Source organism: Oratosquilla oratoria, chromosome 12 (genome assembly GCF_046742065.1).
Source record: "Oratosquilla oratoria isolate Oo_2021 chromosome 12, ASM4674206v1, whole genome shotgun sequence".
Taxonomy (NCBI): domain Eukaryota; kingdom Metazoa; phylum Arthropoda; class Malacostraca; order Stomatopoda; family Squillidae; genus Oratosquilla; species Oratosquilla oratoria.
Genome location: NC_134788.1, coordinates 66,704,397 through 66,720,119, shown reverse-complemented (window position 1 = coordinate 66,720,119; position 15,723 = coordinate 66,704,397). Strand labels below are relative to the sequence as shown.

At 39.9% G+C, this 15,723-nt stretch overlaps 1 protein-coding gene across 1 annotated transcript in view; it reads right to left on the bottom strand.

Moving 5' to 3' along the window:
• Window positions 1-324: 324 nt before the first annotated feature.
• LOC143031963 (uncharacterized) overlaps window positions 325-15,723 on the bottom strand; it is a 41,179-nt gene continuing 25,780 nt past the window's right edge. Inside the window, exons 2-3 of the mRNA XM_076196364.1 lie at window positions 6,236-6,355; window positions 325-5,988 (exon numbers count right to left, since the gene is read on the bottom strand). Of these exons, the coding sequence (XP_076052479.1) occupies window positions 3,817-5,526 (1,710 nt within the window). The 5' untranslated portion in view covers window positions 5,527-5,988; window positions 6,236-6,355 and the 3' untranslated portion in view covers window positions 325-3,816. The remainder of the gene's footprint in view (window positions 5,989-6,235; window positions 6,356-15,723) is intronic.

Sequence of the window (15,723 nt, the reverse complement as noted above, 5' to 3'; positions counted from 1 at the left end):
GGATGAGGGTGATGGGGTATGTGTGAAAAATAAATTGACGTAGCCCAAAGGAATTTCTCCTTGTCTTTTTCCTTTTCTGCATGAGGGGATGAGAGTTGCTGTGGATGTGCTGTCATATGACACTGCTTCTGATCCAAGGCAGTGGGTGAGATGCAGGGATGACCCATCATCCAGGAAGTGCAAGATACGAGGGAGGGAAGGGGGTGTAAGGCTCTTTTAGTATTTTTTTTTTCTTTGCTCATGTTATTCCTTAACAGTAGGTCTTTGTGGGAAACTCTATTGATTTTTTCTCTTTTCCAAATAGAATTTGATATATTAGGTAAATAAAACACTGAAATTGTATCAAGTATTCAAATTTATTAAGCCAACAAGAACTATTTGAGGGGGGGAATTGATAAGATACTTATTATTTTATTTCACTAGTTGTAAAATGTGTGCACGCATGCAGGCACATAGATTAGAAGGAACAGGGTTCATCATACAAATCACACTGGAATAGATTCTTACCAGTGTGAGTCACCATGTGACATTTGAGAGACCTGAGTGAGTCCTCATATGCTTTGTGCGACTCCTTTTATGAGAAAGCTGCATCACAATGGCTAGGACCCTTGTAAAGAGCGAGAAAAAAAGGTGGACACAGATGGACGTCACAGAGGTCATGGGAGACTACCAGGTAAAATTCTTAATGAATCTAATATCAACATTAAACATTAATAATTAGAAGGATAGACCCAAGCTGTTGAATAATGAGAAAAACAATGAGAGGGGGTTGGAAGAAATAACGCTAACAATCCTCTAAGGCTGTTTGATTGGGATACTACAGAACCGAAACAGCTACAAGGTTATCACTGGACAGTCAATCTGCTGTTCCACTGTGACTGCAGGAACAACTACTGCCATGACCATACAGTCTTCTGCTGGCATGGTTACTGCCACAACTATGTGGTCCTCTGCTGGAACTGGTACACTGCAAGTGCTGTAACACACAGCCACAACTATGTGGACTTCCTTCACTGCATGGCTGCTACACATTTCACGAAGTTCGTCAAAGATTACAAAGGCGGAGCATGCTGACAGGAGACCTTTTGGTCCATATCGAGGTCGGATGCGGAAAAAATTTATGATAATAAAATAATAGATAAAAACTATAACAATGTAAATAACAAATAAAGTACATAAATAAATGCATAGGTAAAGTTAAATAATAAACAAACAGGTAAATAGTAAATAATAAAAAAAACGACATATAATTAATAATAAATGAAAATCAAACAGACAAGTGATAACAAATCAAAAACAAATATAAAATAAATTATAATCATTACAGCATCTTGCTTAGGTGTTTATCTAAATGATTTTTAAAGCTTTGAACTGAACTACATAGCACTACCTCAGCAGGAAGTTTATTCCATTCATTAACTATACGGTTGGCAAAGTTGTTTCTACCTACTTCCAAATTGAATCTATTTCTGGACAGTTTGAGACCCTTGTTTCTTGTCTGATTCTCATGCAATGTGAAAATTTTGTCACTTTTGATGTTGTCAATTCCCTTTAGAATTTTAAAGACCTGTATCAAGTCACCTCTTAGTCTACGCTTTTTTAGGGAAAACAGATTCATATGTTTTAGTCAATTTTCGAATGATTTATTTTTTATATTTGGAATCAGTTTTGTGGCTCACCATTGCACTTTTTCTAGTCTGTCAATGTCTTTAATGAGATTTGGTGACCATACAGAAACAGCATATTCCAAATTTGGACAAACTAACGATTTATATAGCTTGTTAATGAGTGATGGACTTTTGAAATCAAAAGATCGCGCAATCAGTCCTAGAATCTTATTTGCTTTCTCAGAGGCTGAAATACACTGCTTGGATGATTTGAGGTCGTTACTGATAATTACGCCGAGATCTTTTTCACTATTCACTTTTGTTAACGAATTTCCAAATAACTTGTAATCATACTTACTGTTATTTTTACGTATGTGCATTACCTTGCATTTACTTGTGTTAAATTTCATTAGCCACTTTTCAGTCCATTGCTGTAATTTATCTAAATCTTCTTGAATATCTAATTGGTTAAAATGATCATTTGCCATTCCGTATCATCAGCAAATTTGGAAACATTAGATTTTAGTCCATGGTCTATATCATTTGTATATACTATGAATAGAAGTGGCCCAAGAACGGAACCCTGAGGAACTCCACTTGTAACATTTTTCCATCTAGAAGTTTTCCATTTAAAACAACTATGTTTTTGACCATTCAACCAATTACTAGTCCAACCTAATAGGCTACCACTTATTCCGTGTAAAGCTAATTTAGTAAGTAGTCTTTCATGTGGGACGGTATCAAAAGCTTTTGTAAAGTCTAGATATATTAAATCTATATGGTTTCTTTTGTCATAATTCAAGATAACTGTGTTGTAGGATTCGAGTAAGTTAGTCACGCAAAAACGTTTCTGTCTGAAACCATGCTGGCTATCATCAAACGGTTAGTTTCTAAATGATGTTCGATAGCATCTCTGATGATAGTTTCCATTATTTTTCCTATGGTTGAAGTCAAACTTATAGGCCTACAGGTATTTGGTTTCTTTTTGTAACCTTTTTTTTAAATATGGGAGTAACGTTAGCTAGCTTCCATTCTCTTGGGACATCTCCAGATATCATGGATTTCTTGAAAGTAATTTCTAATGGAACAATCTCATTTTTAAATTACTTTAAGATTCTTGGATGCCAACCGTCAGGCCCTGGTGTTTTATTAACTTTGAGTTTATCTATACACCTTTTAACTTTTTCTTTTGTTATATTTACCGTAGTAAGTTTACCCTAGACTTTTCACAGGTTTCAGTTTGGAGTTCACTTTGAGGTGCATCGTTTACGAATACTGAGCTAAAATAATTGTTTAAGATATTACACATTCCTTCATTTGAATATTCAAGTTGACCGTCAGCAGATAATAGTGGACCAATGTGATTCCTGACAACCTTTTTATCTCTAATGTAACTATAGAATTCTTTGGGATTCTCTTTGGATTTATCAGCGATGTTCATTTCGTATTGTCATTTTCTTTTTCTTATTGTCTTTTTTAAATCTATTTGCTACACTTTTTTAAATCTAATTGCTACACTTGCTCAACGGCTTCTACCTTCATCAAACAACTACAACTGGAAATGAACAACTGGAACAACTACAAATTAGACTCCAACTGGGGCAATTACAAACTGGGGTGCAAATAGAAGTAAACTGGCAAACTGTACTACAAATGAAACCCAACTGGCTACAACTAAATCTATACTGCAACCAGGTCAGTGAACAGATTTGAATAGATGAGGTGAAGAGTGCCATCTACGACTAATTAGTCGTCCACATACATGGACTGCAAAATGATTCAGGTACTCATGCCTCATGGGATCAAACAGCTTGGGTCTTTACCAGGAGAACAATTAACATTTTTTGTACATAAATTGAGGACAAATTCCTTATAAATTGAACTGTAAGAATGAATTTTGTTCACTCTTGAATGACCCTACAGGTAAAACAAAGGGAATGCCATGCTGGATTCTAAGTGTATAGGTATCAATTGTGTAATTGCCTTTCTGCTGGCTTAATCCAAGACATCAGAAAAGTGTGAGCTTTTCATCATATAGGTCATACAGGAATGGCTTCTCTCCAATGTCCATACTGTGTCTTGTGAGAGAAGTCTTATGTGAAAAACCAGAATCAAAGAGGTCACACTGGAAAGGCTTCCCTTCTGTGTGAGTCTTCATATGCTGTGTGGTATAACCCTTTTATGAAAAAGCAAAGCCGCACAGGTCACATTAAAAAACCTCTCCTGTGTGGACCCTCATATGTTGTATGAGATTGCCCCTTTGTGAGAAAGCAGATTCACATACATCACACTGGAAAGGCTTCTCTCCTGTGTGGGTCCTGATATGTCTTGTGAGATTACTCTTTTGTGTGAAAGCAGAGTCACACAGGTCACACTGGTAGGGCTTCTCTCCGGTGTGGGTCATTGTATGAAATTTAAGTTGACCCTTATCTGAAAAAGCTGCATTGCACAGATTACACTGGAAAGGCTTTTCTCCTGTGTGGGTCCTCTTATGGATCTTGAGAGAATCCTTTTTTGAAAAAGCAGAATTGCACAGGTCACACTGGAAAGGCTTCTCTCCTGTGTGGGTCCTCCTATGCCTTACGAGAGTAGTCTTTTGTGAGAAAGCAGAATCACACAGGTCACACTGGAAAGGCTTCTCTCCGGTGTGGATCATTGTATGATATTTAAGATCATTCTTTCGTGAAAAAGCTGCACTGCACAGATCACACTGGAAAGGCTTTTCTCCTGTGTGGGTCCTCATATGGTTTGTGAGATCACTCTTTTGTGAGAAAGCAGAATTGCATAGGCTACAATGGAAAGGCTTCTCCCCAGTGTGGGTCCTCATATGCTTTGTAAGATGACTCTTCTCTGAGAAAGCAGAATCACACAGGTCACATTGGAAAGGCTTCTCTCCTGTGTGGGTCCTGATATGTATTGTGAAAGAGCTCTTTAGTGAGAAAGTAGAATCACACAGACCACACTGGAAAGGCTTCTCTCCTGTGTGGGTCCTCATATGCTGTGTGAGATATTGCTTTCGTGAAAAAGCAGAATGACACAGGTCACACTGGAAAGGCTTCTCTCCTGTGTGAGTCCTTGTATGCCTTGTGAGTTCAGACTTTGTTGAGAAAGCAGAATCACACTGGTCACACTGGAAAGGCTTCTCTCCTGTGTGGGTCTTCTTATGCTTTGCGAGATATTTCTTTTGTGAAAAAGCAGAATCGCACTGGTCACATTGGAAAGGCTTCTCTTTTGTGTGGGTCATCATATGGCTTGTGAGAGAGCTCTTTAGTGAGAAAGCAGAATCACACAGGACACATTGGAAAGGCTTCTCTCCTGTGTGGGTCCTCCTATGCTGTACGAGACGTTGCTTTTGTGAAAAAGCAGAATCACACAGGTCACACTGGAAAGGCTTTTCTCCTGTGTGGGTCCTCATATGCATTGTGAGACCACTCTTTAGTGAGAAAGCAGAATCACACAGGTCACACTGGAAAGGCTTCTCTCCTGTGTGAGTCCTTGTATGCTTTGTGAGATCATACTTTGTTAAGAAAGCATAATCACACTGGTCACACTGGAAAGGCTTCTCTCCTGTGTGGGTCTTCTTATGCTGTGTGAGATATTTCTTTCGTGAAAAAGCAGAATCGCACTGGTCACATTGGAAAGGCTTCTCTCCTGTGTGGGTCATCATATGGCTTGTGAGAGAGCTCTTTAGTGAGAAAGCAGAATCACACAGGACACATTGGAAAGGCTTCTCTCCTGAGTGGGTCCTCATATGCTGTATAAGATGTTCATTTCGTGAAAAAGCAGAATCACACAGGTCACACTGGAAAGGCTTCTCTCCTGTAAGAGTCCCTGTATGCTTTGTGAGATCACCCTTTTGTGAGAAACCAGAATCATACAGGTCACACTGGAAAGGATTCTCTACTGTGTGGGTCATCATGTGATCTTTGTGTGAAAGTTTTATTGCACAGGCCAACCTGGAATGGCTTCTCTCCAGTGTGGGTGATCACATGAAATTTGAGATGATTCTTTCATAAGAAAGCTGCATTGCACAGGTCACATTGGTAAGGCTATGGTGTGGGTTCTGATATACTGTGTGAGAGAACCCTTTTGTGAGAAAGTAGAACTGCACAGGTCACATTGGAAAGTCTTATTCCTGTGAGGGTCCTCACATGATCTTTGAAGTGACTTTTGTACCATTTGAGATCATGCTTTCATGAGAAAGCAGAATTACAAAGATTACACTAGAAAAGCTTCTCTACAGTGTGGATCATCACGTGATATCTAAGATAATTCATGATATAGCTGTGCTGTAGGTGTCACACCAGATCCTCTTCATCATGTCACACATATGGATTCTATGGATAGCTCTTCCAAAGGAATGGTGATAGTTACCCTCTTCCTGGAAAAAAAGTAATCATATGTTTGACATCTCTTTGAAATTGTGTAATACACTATAATAGGATTGTGAATGTTGTGTACACAAACCATTTAATATTCAAGTCCCTTTGTACCTAAACAGACCCTTTGTACTTGCTATAACATAAAATAGATACAAATACTAACAGATGAGCTGTTATTATATATTGCATTCTACTTTTTTATTAGAAATGTACTGAAAACCATCCAGTAGCTACATGCATACTCACCCCATGACAACTGGAATGACTCAAATTTTTCAACCTACAGAGGCATTATATACACAAAACCTGGTCATCTTCCAAGAAGCCTGTGACTCCCTTACTAGTTGTGACACTTGTGTCATAATGCTGTCAAAAAATAAACAGATAAAATGAAATTAAATAAGTTCTCTTTGTGGAACCTTTATTTGATATATTATCTCAGTTTAGAAGGTGTCCCTGCCTATTAACCTTAATCAATTCTGAAGTTGGATATTATACGAGTTTTTATACCATTTGAACATATCCCTCATTGAAAATGACAGCCTAATTGCTGAGATCATTTGATCAAGGAATGTAGTTGACAGTGAGGATGATCACTGTCCCAACTTCTTCAATGATGCTGAAGAATGTGCTACCAAACTTCACCATGCCCCTACATCTAACTGGTTTGTGACATACTATAACAAAAATAGAGGTAACTTTATATCCATGATGCTAAGTATCTAGAGAGATTGGAGTGTTCCCTACAAATAACCTCAAAATATAGGGTAAAGATGATCCGAGGTAAGGATTTAACACCATCCATGATGTTCCTCCATCTACCTTGCCCATCAGATGGAATTTACAAATCCATCAAACCACACTGAACATTCAATTCCTGCAAACCACATATCTACAACCAAGACATACACAAATTCTCAGGAATATTAATTATGCCCTGACAATGTTCACATTGACAAAAAGAAAGAGAAAATAGTAGCATGCTCATGTTCACATTTTATGGTTCATATCTCCCTGAGTGAATAAATATTGGTCCTTTTTCTCTCCCAATAAAAGCTTTCATCAACTGTCTTTTACAGTGTTACCAGTGTCATGAGTTTCACCATGGAAGGAAGAACTGTACAAATTGTCTACGATGTGGTCATTGCTCTGTCCGTGACTTAAACCCTACTCCTAATTGTGAATTAGAACTCCATTGTTTCCATAGCAGAGAAGCTCACTTAATACATTCTCAACAAAACATTCTTGAACAAAACATTCTTTAGCTGGCTAGACTTGGTAGTACCAAGGAAGTTCTTCATTTTAGACAAATGGATGGTGCGGCAAAAAGATACGTCTCCTCCCTCCGCTCCATCAAATACAGTTAGGGCACCTTCCTGCCTTTCTCAACCACCAATTGTCCCCCTCCCCCATCCCCACTCCTATATAAATCCTGCTCCTGCTGTTACAGTCCAGAACAAGTTCTCTATTTTGTAAAATCACACTGTATCATCACCAAATCCCTCCACCTCATCTTAAGCAAAGCATTCCATTGCATCTTCAACAAAACCCTCTTTTACATCATCAGCAAAACCCTCCACAATATTCTCAGCAACATCACAGACTCCCAAAAGAGAAGCCCATATCGCAGAAGTCCATGCTCACACAGATTCCCAATCAATTACCCATACTAAGGATAGTAAATCCATACACACCTTTTCAACAACAAAATCTGGTATACAGCAATGTGTTACCAGAATTTTTCGCTAGACCCTCTGATATCCATCCCTCCAAATCCTCATAGAAAAGGAGATGAGATATAAGAATATTTCATGGAATTAAGAGATTACAGAGCTAAAGAAAGAAATCATGGAATACATTGTAATGTACGACACGAGTGAATAGAAAAAGAATTAATCAAAGTAAAAATGAAAGGAAAAACAAAGATACCACTAAAAGTGAGGCCTAAAAAAAGAAGAGGTGAATGAACAAATTAAGGAGGTGACCAAGAAGGTTGGAGGAAATATAGGAGAGGAAGAACTATGGGAAATCAGAAAGTAATGGAAAAAAGACCAGGAAAACCAAAAGATAGATTTTAAAGAAATTATCCAACAAGTGCAAGAGAATACAAAAGCAACAGTTGTTAAAGTAGTCAAAGAGAAAGAAAACTGGGTTACAGATACAGTGGAAAAAAAGTATGTACATAGTAGTATATGGTATAGAGGAAAAACATAACTTAGGTACTTAAGAAAAAAAAGAAATAGCAAGAAAAATTCTGAAAGAAGTGCAAAGCAAAGAGTAAGAAATAGAAGTGCATAGAATAGGGCAATACACACACACACACAGCTTTCCCCATAGAGTAATAGACATTTGGAACAAGTTAGATGAGAAAGTGGTGTGTGCTAAAACAATACACAAATTTAAAAACAGTCTAGATAAAATGAGATATGAAGATAGGACACCACACAAACTGGGTTAAATTCTCTAATGAGGATATAGGTACAGGTAAACGTCGACTTACGATGGCATTAGGTTTCGATAGAGCCATCGTAAGACGATTTCATCGTAAGTCGATCCCCAATTTGTGTATCACTGTTCCGTGGTCACTGTACCTAGCCTACCTGTATATTAACCACCAGAGATACTGAATATAGCCTATTAAACATGTACAGTAGTTTATTTAATTATTTTTATCCTTTTTTACCATATTCAAACACTATAATATGTATTTTCAGTACGGAACTTAAATCTCGCGGGCAGCAGCCAATGCCAGCCGTACGACGTGACGTAATAATACTCGCATCATAAAATATAGTCACCGCTTATATCGATCGTTCTCTCTTTCACCCGCGAATTTTGAAAACCACAGAGAATGGGATTCAAGGCACATTTGAGAGAATGTAAAAACACAGGGGCGACTACAATAAATATAATCAAGACGCCGATATGGCAGCGTCGCGAATCCACTTGCTCCTCATGACGTTTACGTGTGCGGCACCGTATGGAAGGGGTTAAATTATCATATCGTCGTCGTCGTCGTCGTCATCGTAAAGTCGAACAATCGTAAGTCGCGGCCATCGTAAGTCGACGTTTACCTGTACTATGTTTGCATCTTTCCAATCTTGCGGTACCTTTCCTTTTCTTAGTGAAAAGTCTATTATCTTGTATAATTTGTCTGTCAGTTCATCTATACACTCTTTCAGTATCCAATTTGCAATTGTGCCCAGTCCATGTGATTTCCTGACATCTAGGTTTTTTTATTTGGTCTCTTATTTCTTTCTGTGATACCTTTATTTCTTTCATTTTTGGTGATCTTTCTTGTTGTCCATCTTCCCAAAATTGTGAGCTCTCAATTGTAAACACAGACCTGAAATGTCTGATCATAACTTCTGTCATTTCTGTATCATCTATATATTCTTTATCTCCACACAATTTCACTATTTCATGTTTATCCTTTAGTTTTTCATTAATATATCTGTATAAGAGTTTAGGTTGATCCTCACATTTGACTATAATAACTTTTTCATAATTTTTTTCTTTCCTGCATATTCGTTCCTAAGTTTTTTATATGTTTGTTATTTGGATTTTTTTCTTTTTCTTTTTTTTTCCAGGCTTTGTCTCTTGTCTCTAGCCTCACTACACCTTTTGTTATACACTTTATATAATTTTTTTTTTGTACATATTTGTGAATTCCTTCCTTGTATTTTTCTTTGAATATGTTCCATTTGTCTTCCATCTTTGTTTCCTCATTAGAAAATTTATCCCAGTTTGTGTTTTGGAAAGATTTTCTTAGTTTTACAAAATCCATTTTGTTGTACATGAATCTTCCTTCTCTATGTTTATCATTCCTACCTACACTGTGCTGTTCTTTTAATTCAAATTCTATTACCCCGTCTGGGGTATTGGTTACTTGTTATTGTGGCAAAGTAGCATGCAGTCGATACTTTAGGGTCTATATGGGGCGCCCCTACGGACCAGAGCCACACATCATTTTGTCTATGATAGAAGAAATTCTGTTCATACAGAAATGATGACACTTTTATACTACGACTGTCCCTCCGTTATGCTGTCCCCCAACCCCTTGTTGCTGTCCTGTACCATTTCTCTGAGTATTCTCTTTCTGATTGGGGGAATTCCCTGTGGTGGGGGAAAAGAATACTGCCACCAAGTTTTCCCACTTGGATCGTAAGAGGCGAGAAGAAAGGGACGGGGAGAGGGACTAGGCATCCTTCTCCCTGTAGCCCCAAGGGGCAAATTCCTAAAAATCAAAGGAAAGGCATAAGGGGTGCTGGAGGGCCTCGGGCCAGCACCCTAAGGTTTGGGTCTTTTAATGTGCGTGGATGTGGTACAGATGAGAGTAAAAGGGAAGAGATAGGTAGTATGTTTGTGAGAAGAAAGTTGGATGTGTTGGCTTTGAGTGAAACTAAGTTGAAAGGGAAGGGTGAGTGTAAGTTTGGGAGTGTAAGTGGGAGGTTATCAGGAGTGAAGAGAGGGCGAGGGAGGGAAGGGGTGGCTATTCTAGTAAGTGAGGAGATAGGTAAAGGGGTAGTGGAGTGGAAGGAGGTTTCCTCAAGGATAATGTGGATGAAGGTGAAACTGGGAAAGGAGATGTGGGTCTTTGTAAGTGCATATGGGCCAGGCAGTGAAAAGAGCATGGAAGAAAGGGAGGCCTTTTGGATAGATTTAAATGAGTGCATAGAGGGTTTAGGAAGAAATGTCAATGTAATAGTACTGGGAGACCTTAATGCTAGGGTGGGAAATGGTCCAAACGATGGAGTGGTTGGGAAGTGTGGAGTTCCAGGAAAGAATCGTAGTGGAGAGTTGATGGTGGAAATGTGTCTAGAAAGAGAGTTGATGATAGCAAATACAGTGTTTCGGAAGAAAGTCAAGCATAAGTACACATGGGAGAGGGTGGTGGAGGGAAGGGTGGTAGATAGAGCGCTAATGGATTATGTAGTGGTAAATAGGATTATGATAGGAAGAGTTAAGGATGTACATGTGCTAAGGGGAGAGGGTGGGGGAATATCAGATAATTTTCTTGTGGAAGGTAAGCTGAGAGTGGAGGATAGATGGAGAAGGAGGAAAGGGACAAAAGGTAGGGAGGTTCTTAGAGTGAACTCCTTGAATGAAAAGGAAAAGGAGAAGGAGTACGAAAAGAAGCTGAAGGAGGAGTGGGAGGGAGTAAAGGATAGAGCAGAGATGGGTGTGGAGGAGGAATGGGGATGGTTCAAGGAGGGAGTCTTAAAGTGTGCAAGGATGGTGTGTGGAACAAGAAGGACAGGGGGAAATAGAAGAAAGGGTAGTGAATGGTGGGATGAGGAAACAAAGAAGGCTGTAGAAGAGAAGAAGCGAGCATTCACAGATTGGTTACAAAAGAGGACAGGGGAGTCATATGAGACATACAAAGAAAAGAAAAGAGAAGTAAAGCAAAAGGTAAAGGAGGCAAAGAGGAGAGCAGATGTGAAATGGGGTAGGAGTATGACAGAAAATTTTGAAAGTAATAAAAAGATGTTTTGGAAAGAAATTAAGAGAGGAAGAGGAGGCGAATCAAGTAGGGAAGAAAAGGTAGAAGGTACAGATGGAGAGTTGATAATGGAAGAGATGGCAGTGAGGGGAAGATGGGCAGAATATTTTAGGGAGTTGCTGAATGTGAAGGAGGATAGGGAAGGAAAGATAGCTGTAGTGGGAAATGCGAAGAAAATGAGAGTGATGAGTGAGGAGAATGAAGGAGAAATAAGGAAGGATGAGGTGAAGGCAGCTGTAAAGATGATGAAAGCAGGTAAGGCACCTGGTCTGGATGGATGTCATGCAGAATGTCTGAAAAAGGGAGGTGCAGTGATGGTGGACTGGTTGGTGAGGTTATTTAATGTTTGCTGGAGAGAGGGTAGAGTACCGGAGGACTGGAGTAGTGCCTGTATAGTTCCTCTTTACAAGGGAAAAGGGGACAAGTGTGAATGTAGTAGTTTCAGAGGGATTAGCCTGTTGAGTGTAGTAGGGAAGGCTTATGGGAGGATCTTAATTGAGAGGATTAGGAGAGGAACAGAGGGAGTAATTGGTGAGGAACAGTGTGGATTTAGGACGGGTAGAGGTTGTGTAGATCAGATCTTTGTGGTAAGACAGATATGTGAGAAAGCTATAGGTAAGGGGAAGGATGTTTTTTGGGCTTTCATGGATCTGGAAAAGGCTTATGATAGGGTAGACAGAAAGGCACTGTGGGAGGTTATGCAGATTTATGGGATAGGAGGAAAGCTTTTGGGAGCTGTCAAGAGTTTTTATGAGAGTAGTAGAGCATGTGTTAGGATTAGAAATGGAGAGAGTGAGTGGTTTGAAGTAAAGGTGGGACTTCGTCAAGGATGCGTTATGTCGCCCTGGCTGTTCAACTTATACATGGATGGGGTGGTGCGAGAGGTGAATGCTAGGGTAGTGAGTCAGGGATTGGAGATGGTTAAAGAAAATGGAGAAAAGTGGGAGGTGAGCCAGCTGTTGTTTGCGGACGACACTGCGCTTGTGGCAGGGTCAGAGGAGGGATTGAGGAAGCTGGTGGCAGAGTTTGGGAGAGTATGTGATAGAAGAAAGCTAAAGATAAATGTGGGTAAAAGTAAGGTGATGAGATGTACAAGGGGTGAAAGTGGCAGTAGACTGGAAGTGAACATTAAGGGAGAGCGACTGGAGGAAGTGGATAGTTTTAGTTACTTGGGTGCAAGTGTAGCAGGAAAAGGTGAAGTGAAGGTGGAGGTAGAATGTAGATTGAGAGAAGCGAGTAAATGCCTTGGTGGTTTAAAGAGTGTAATGAGGAATAGACATTTGGGAATGGATGCGAAGAGGAGACTGTATGAAGGAGTGATTGTGCCAACAGCACTGTATGGGGCAGAAACGTGGAACATAAGAGAAGAAGAGAGAAGGAGTTTGAATGTGTTTGAGATGAGGTGTCTGAGAAGTATGGTGGGGGTTACTAGGCTAGATAGAGTGAGAAATGAGGAGGTGAGGAGGAGAACAGGGGTGAAAAAGGATTTGGGAGATAGGGTTGATGAAAGAATATTAGGATGGTTTGGACACATGGAAAGAATGAGTGAAGAAAGACTAGTAAAAGAGGTATGGAAGGCAGATGTGGAGGGAGTGAACATGAGGGGACGTCCTAGGATGAGGTGAATGGATGGGGTGAAGGGGGCTTTGGGGAAGAGGGGAATGTCTGTTGAGGAAGGAAGGGAGAGGACGGAAGACAGAGGTGAGTGGAGAATGGTTGTATATGGATGATGTTGTGACTGCATGAGGAGGAATGGGCGGGGAAGTGGGGGGTGGGGTAGTATGTGTGAGTGAATTTTGACGCAGCCCGAAGGGATTTCTCCCCGTCCTCGCCTTATATGCAAAGGGGGACGGAGAGGGGGGGTCGCCGATTAAATGAAGCGGCCTCGCTGTGGATGTACTGTGTCTTGCGACACTGCTTCTGACCCAGGGCGGTGGGCAGGGTGCAGGGATGACCCGTCATCCAGGAGGTGCTCAGATGAGAGGAAGGGTGGGAGGGGTGTGGAGTGTATTTAGGGATGAAATGGGTGGGAGTGTTTTTGTGCCTTTCCCTTTTTGGCTACCTTCCTTGGAAGGGGGAAAAAGTCTTGGTATATGTATGTATGTATGTATTAGTATATGGTCACTCTTTCCAATTAGTGTTTTATACTCCATTTTGTTCACAATATTTGGTTCAGAAGTTAATAGTAAGTCTAGATTTGATGGGTCCTCGTTGTTTCTACATCTAGTGTTTTCCTTAACCCACTTTGTGTGTGTGTGTGTATTTACCTAGTTGTATCTTACGGGAAAGGGAGCTACGTTCGTGGTATTCGTCTTTGTATCTCATTTGCTCTTAAATTCATCTGTGGTGTTTGCACACACTATTGTTCCAGACATCCACCACTCAGTGTGGAAAGCTGTTCTTTTTCAGATACCTTCTATAATTGTCCTTTTTGAGTTTCTTTTCATGTTCCCTTGTATTTCTTTTATCCCAATTCAGTAAATCTTCTCTATCAAGGATTTCCATACCTCTTATGATTCTATAAATGGTCAATAGGTCACCTCTCTCTTCTTTGTTCCAGAATTGGTAATTCCAGTTTTGACAATAACTCCTAATATGGCAGTTTTGAAATGTTGGGGCCACCTTCATAGTTGCTTTTTGGATTCTTTCAATTTTCCTTATATTCTTTTTAGTACTGGGTGTCCATAGTGTCACTGTGTACTCCAGTCTTGGTCTTATCAGTGTGACTGGTATTTTCTTCACCATTTCTTCATCCAAGTAGGTAAAAGCCACCTTTATTAACCTTAGCAAGTTGTAGGTTTCTCCAATGATTTTATCTATCTGTTTATCAGGGGACATATCTCTAGTGATGATTATTCCCAGTTCTGGATCCTTCTGGGCATTGAATTGGCAAGTTCGGTAAAGTAGGTGGCGTCCATTGTTGCCCACATCTCCTTCAGCTTTCTATGCCTTTTTTTTTTTGGCTACCCCCGTGTAAGGGGGAAAAAGCTTTTGGTATATGTATCAAAAGTAGATGAATTAAACATCTGGAAGAAAATAATATACTGAATCCAAAACAATTTGGATTTAGACACCGAAGATCAATTGTCACTAACTTGATTTGCTTTTACTAAAGGCTAAGAGAAATAATGCAGGAAAGGGTCGGATGGGCGGATTGTGCTTTCCTGGATCTACAAAAAGCACTTGATAAAGTACCACACAAAAAGCTATTAAAAAGAATTGAAACAATAGGTGGTGGACAAGGAAAGTTATTGGAATGGATGGAAGATTTCTTGAATGGGAGAAAAATGAGGGTGGTACTTAGAGACAAAATCTCGACCTGGGAAGAAATAATAAGTCAAGTCCCACAAGGTTCTGTATTGGCTCCGATAATGTTTGCCATATAAATAAATGACATGAAGGAGTGAAATGTTATATGAACTTCTTTGCAGATGATGCAAAACTGCTAAAGAAAGTAAGTACAGAGGAAGACTGTGAATCACTACAGAAAGACCTGGACAAAGTCTGGGAATGGAGTCAAAAGTGGGAAGTGAACTTCAACATCAAGAAATGTAGTATAATGGAGTTTGGAAAAAGTAAAAATAGAATATCAGGGCAATATAAAATTGGTACAAAGGAAGTTAAAAAAGTTATCTTGGAAAGGGACCTAGGAGTAATTATCAGCAAAGACATGTCACCAGACAAGCATATCAACAAAATCAACAAAATAGTTGGAGAAACCTTCAATTTACTAAGATCAATGAAAGTGGTCTTTAACTATTTCAATGAGGAAATGGTAAAGAAAATATTAGTTACACTGATAAGTCAAAGATTGGGGTATGCTGCAACATTATGGACAACCAGTACTAAAAACAATATAAAAAAATTAGAAAGTTGTGACTGCAGTGACTGCAGTGACTGCGTGACTGCGTGAGGAGGGGTGGGCGGGGGGGTGGGGGGTGGGGTGGTGTGTGTGAGTAGATTTTGACGCAGCCCGAAGGGATTTCTCCCCGTCCTCTCCTTATATGCAAAGGGGGATGGAGAGGGGGGGTCGCCGATTGGGTGAAGCGGCCTTGCTGTGGATGTGCTGTGTCTTGCGACACTGCTTCTGACCCAGGGCGGTGGGCGGGGTGCAGGGATGGCCCGTCATCCAGGAGGTGCACAGATGAGAGGAAGGGTGGGAGGGGTGTGGAGTGTATTTAGGAATGAAATGGGTGGGAGTGTTTTTATGCCTTTCCCTTTTTGGCTACCT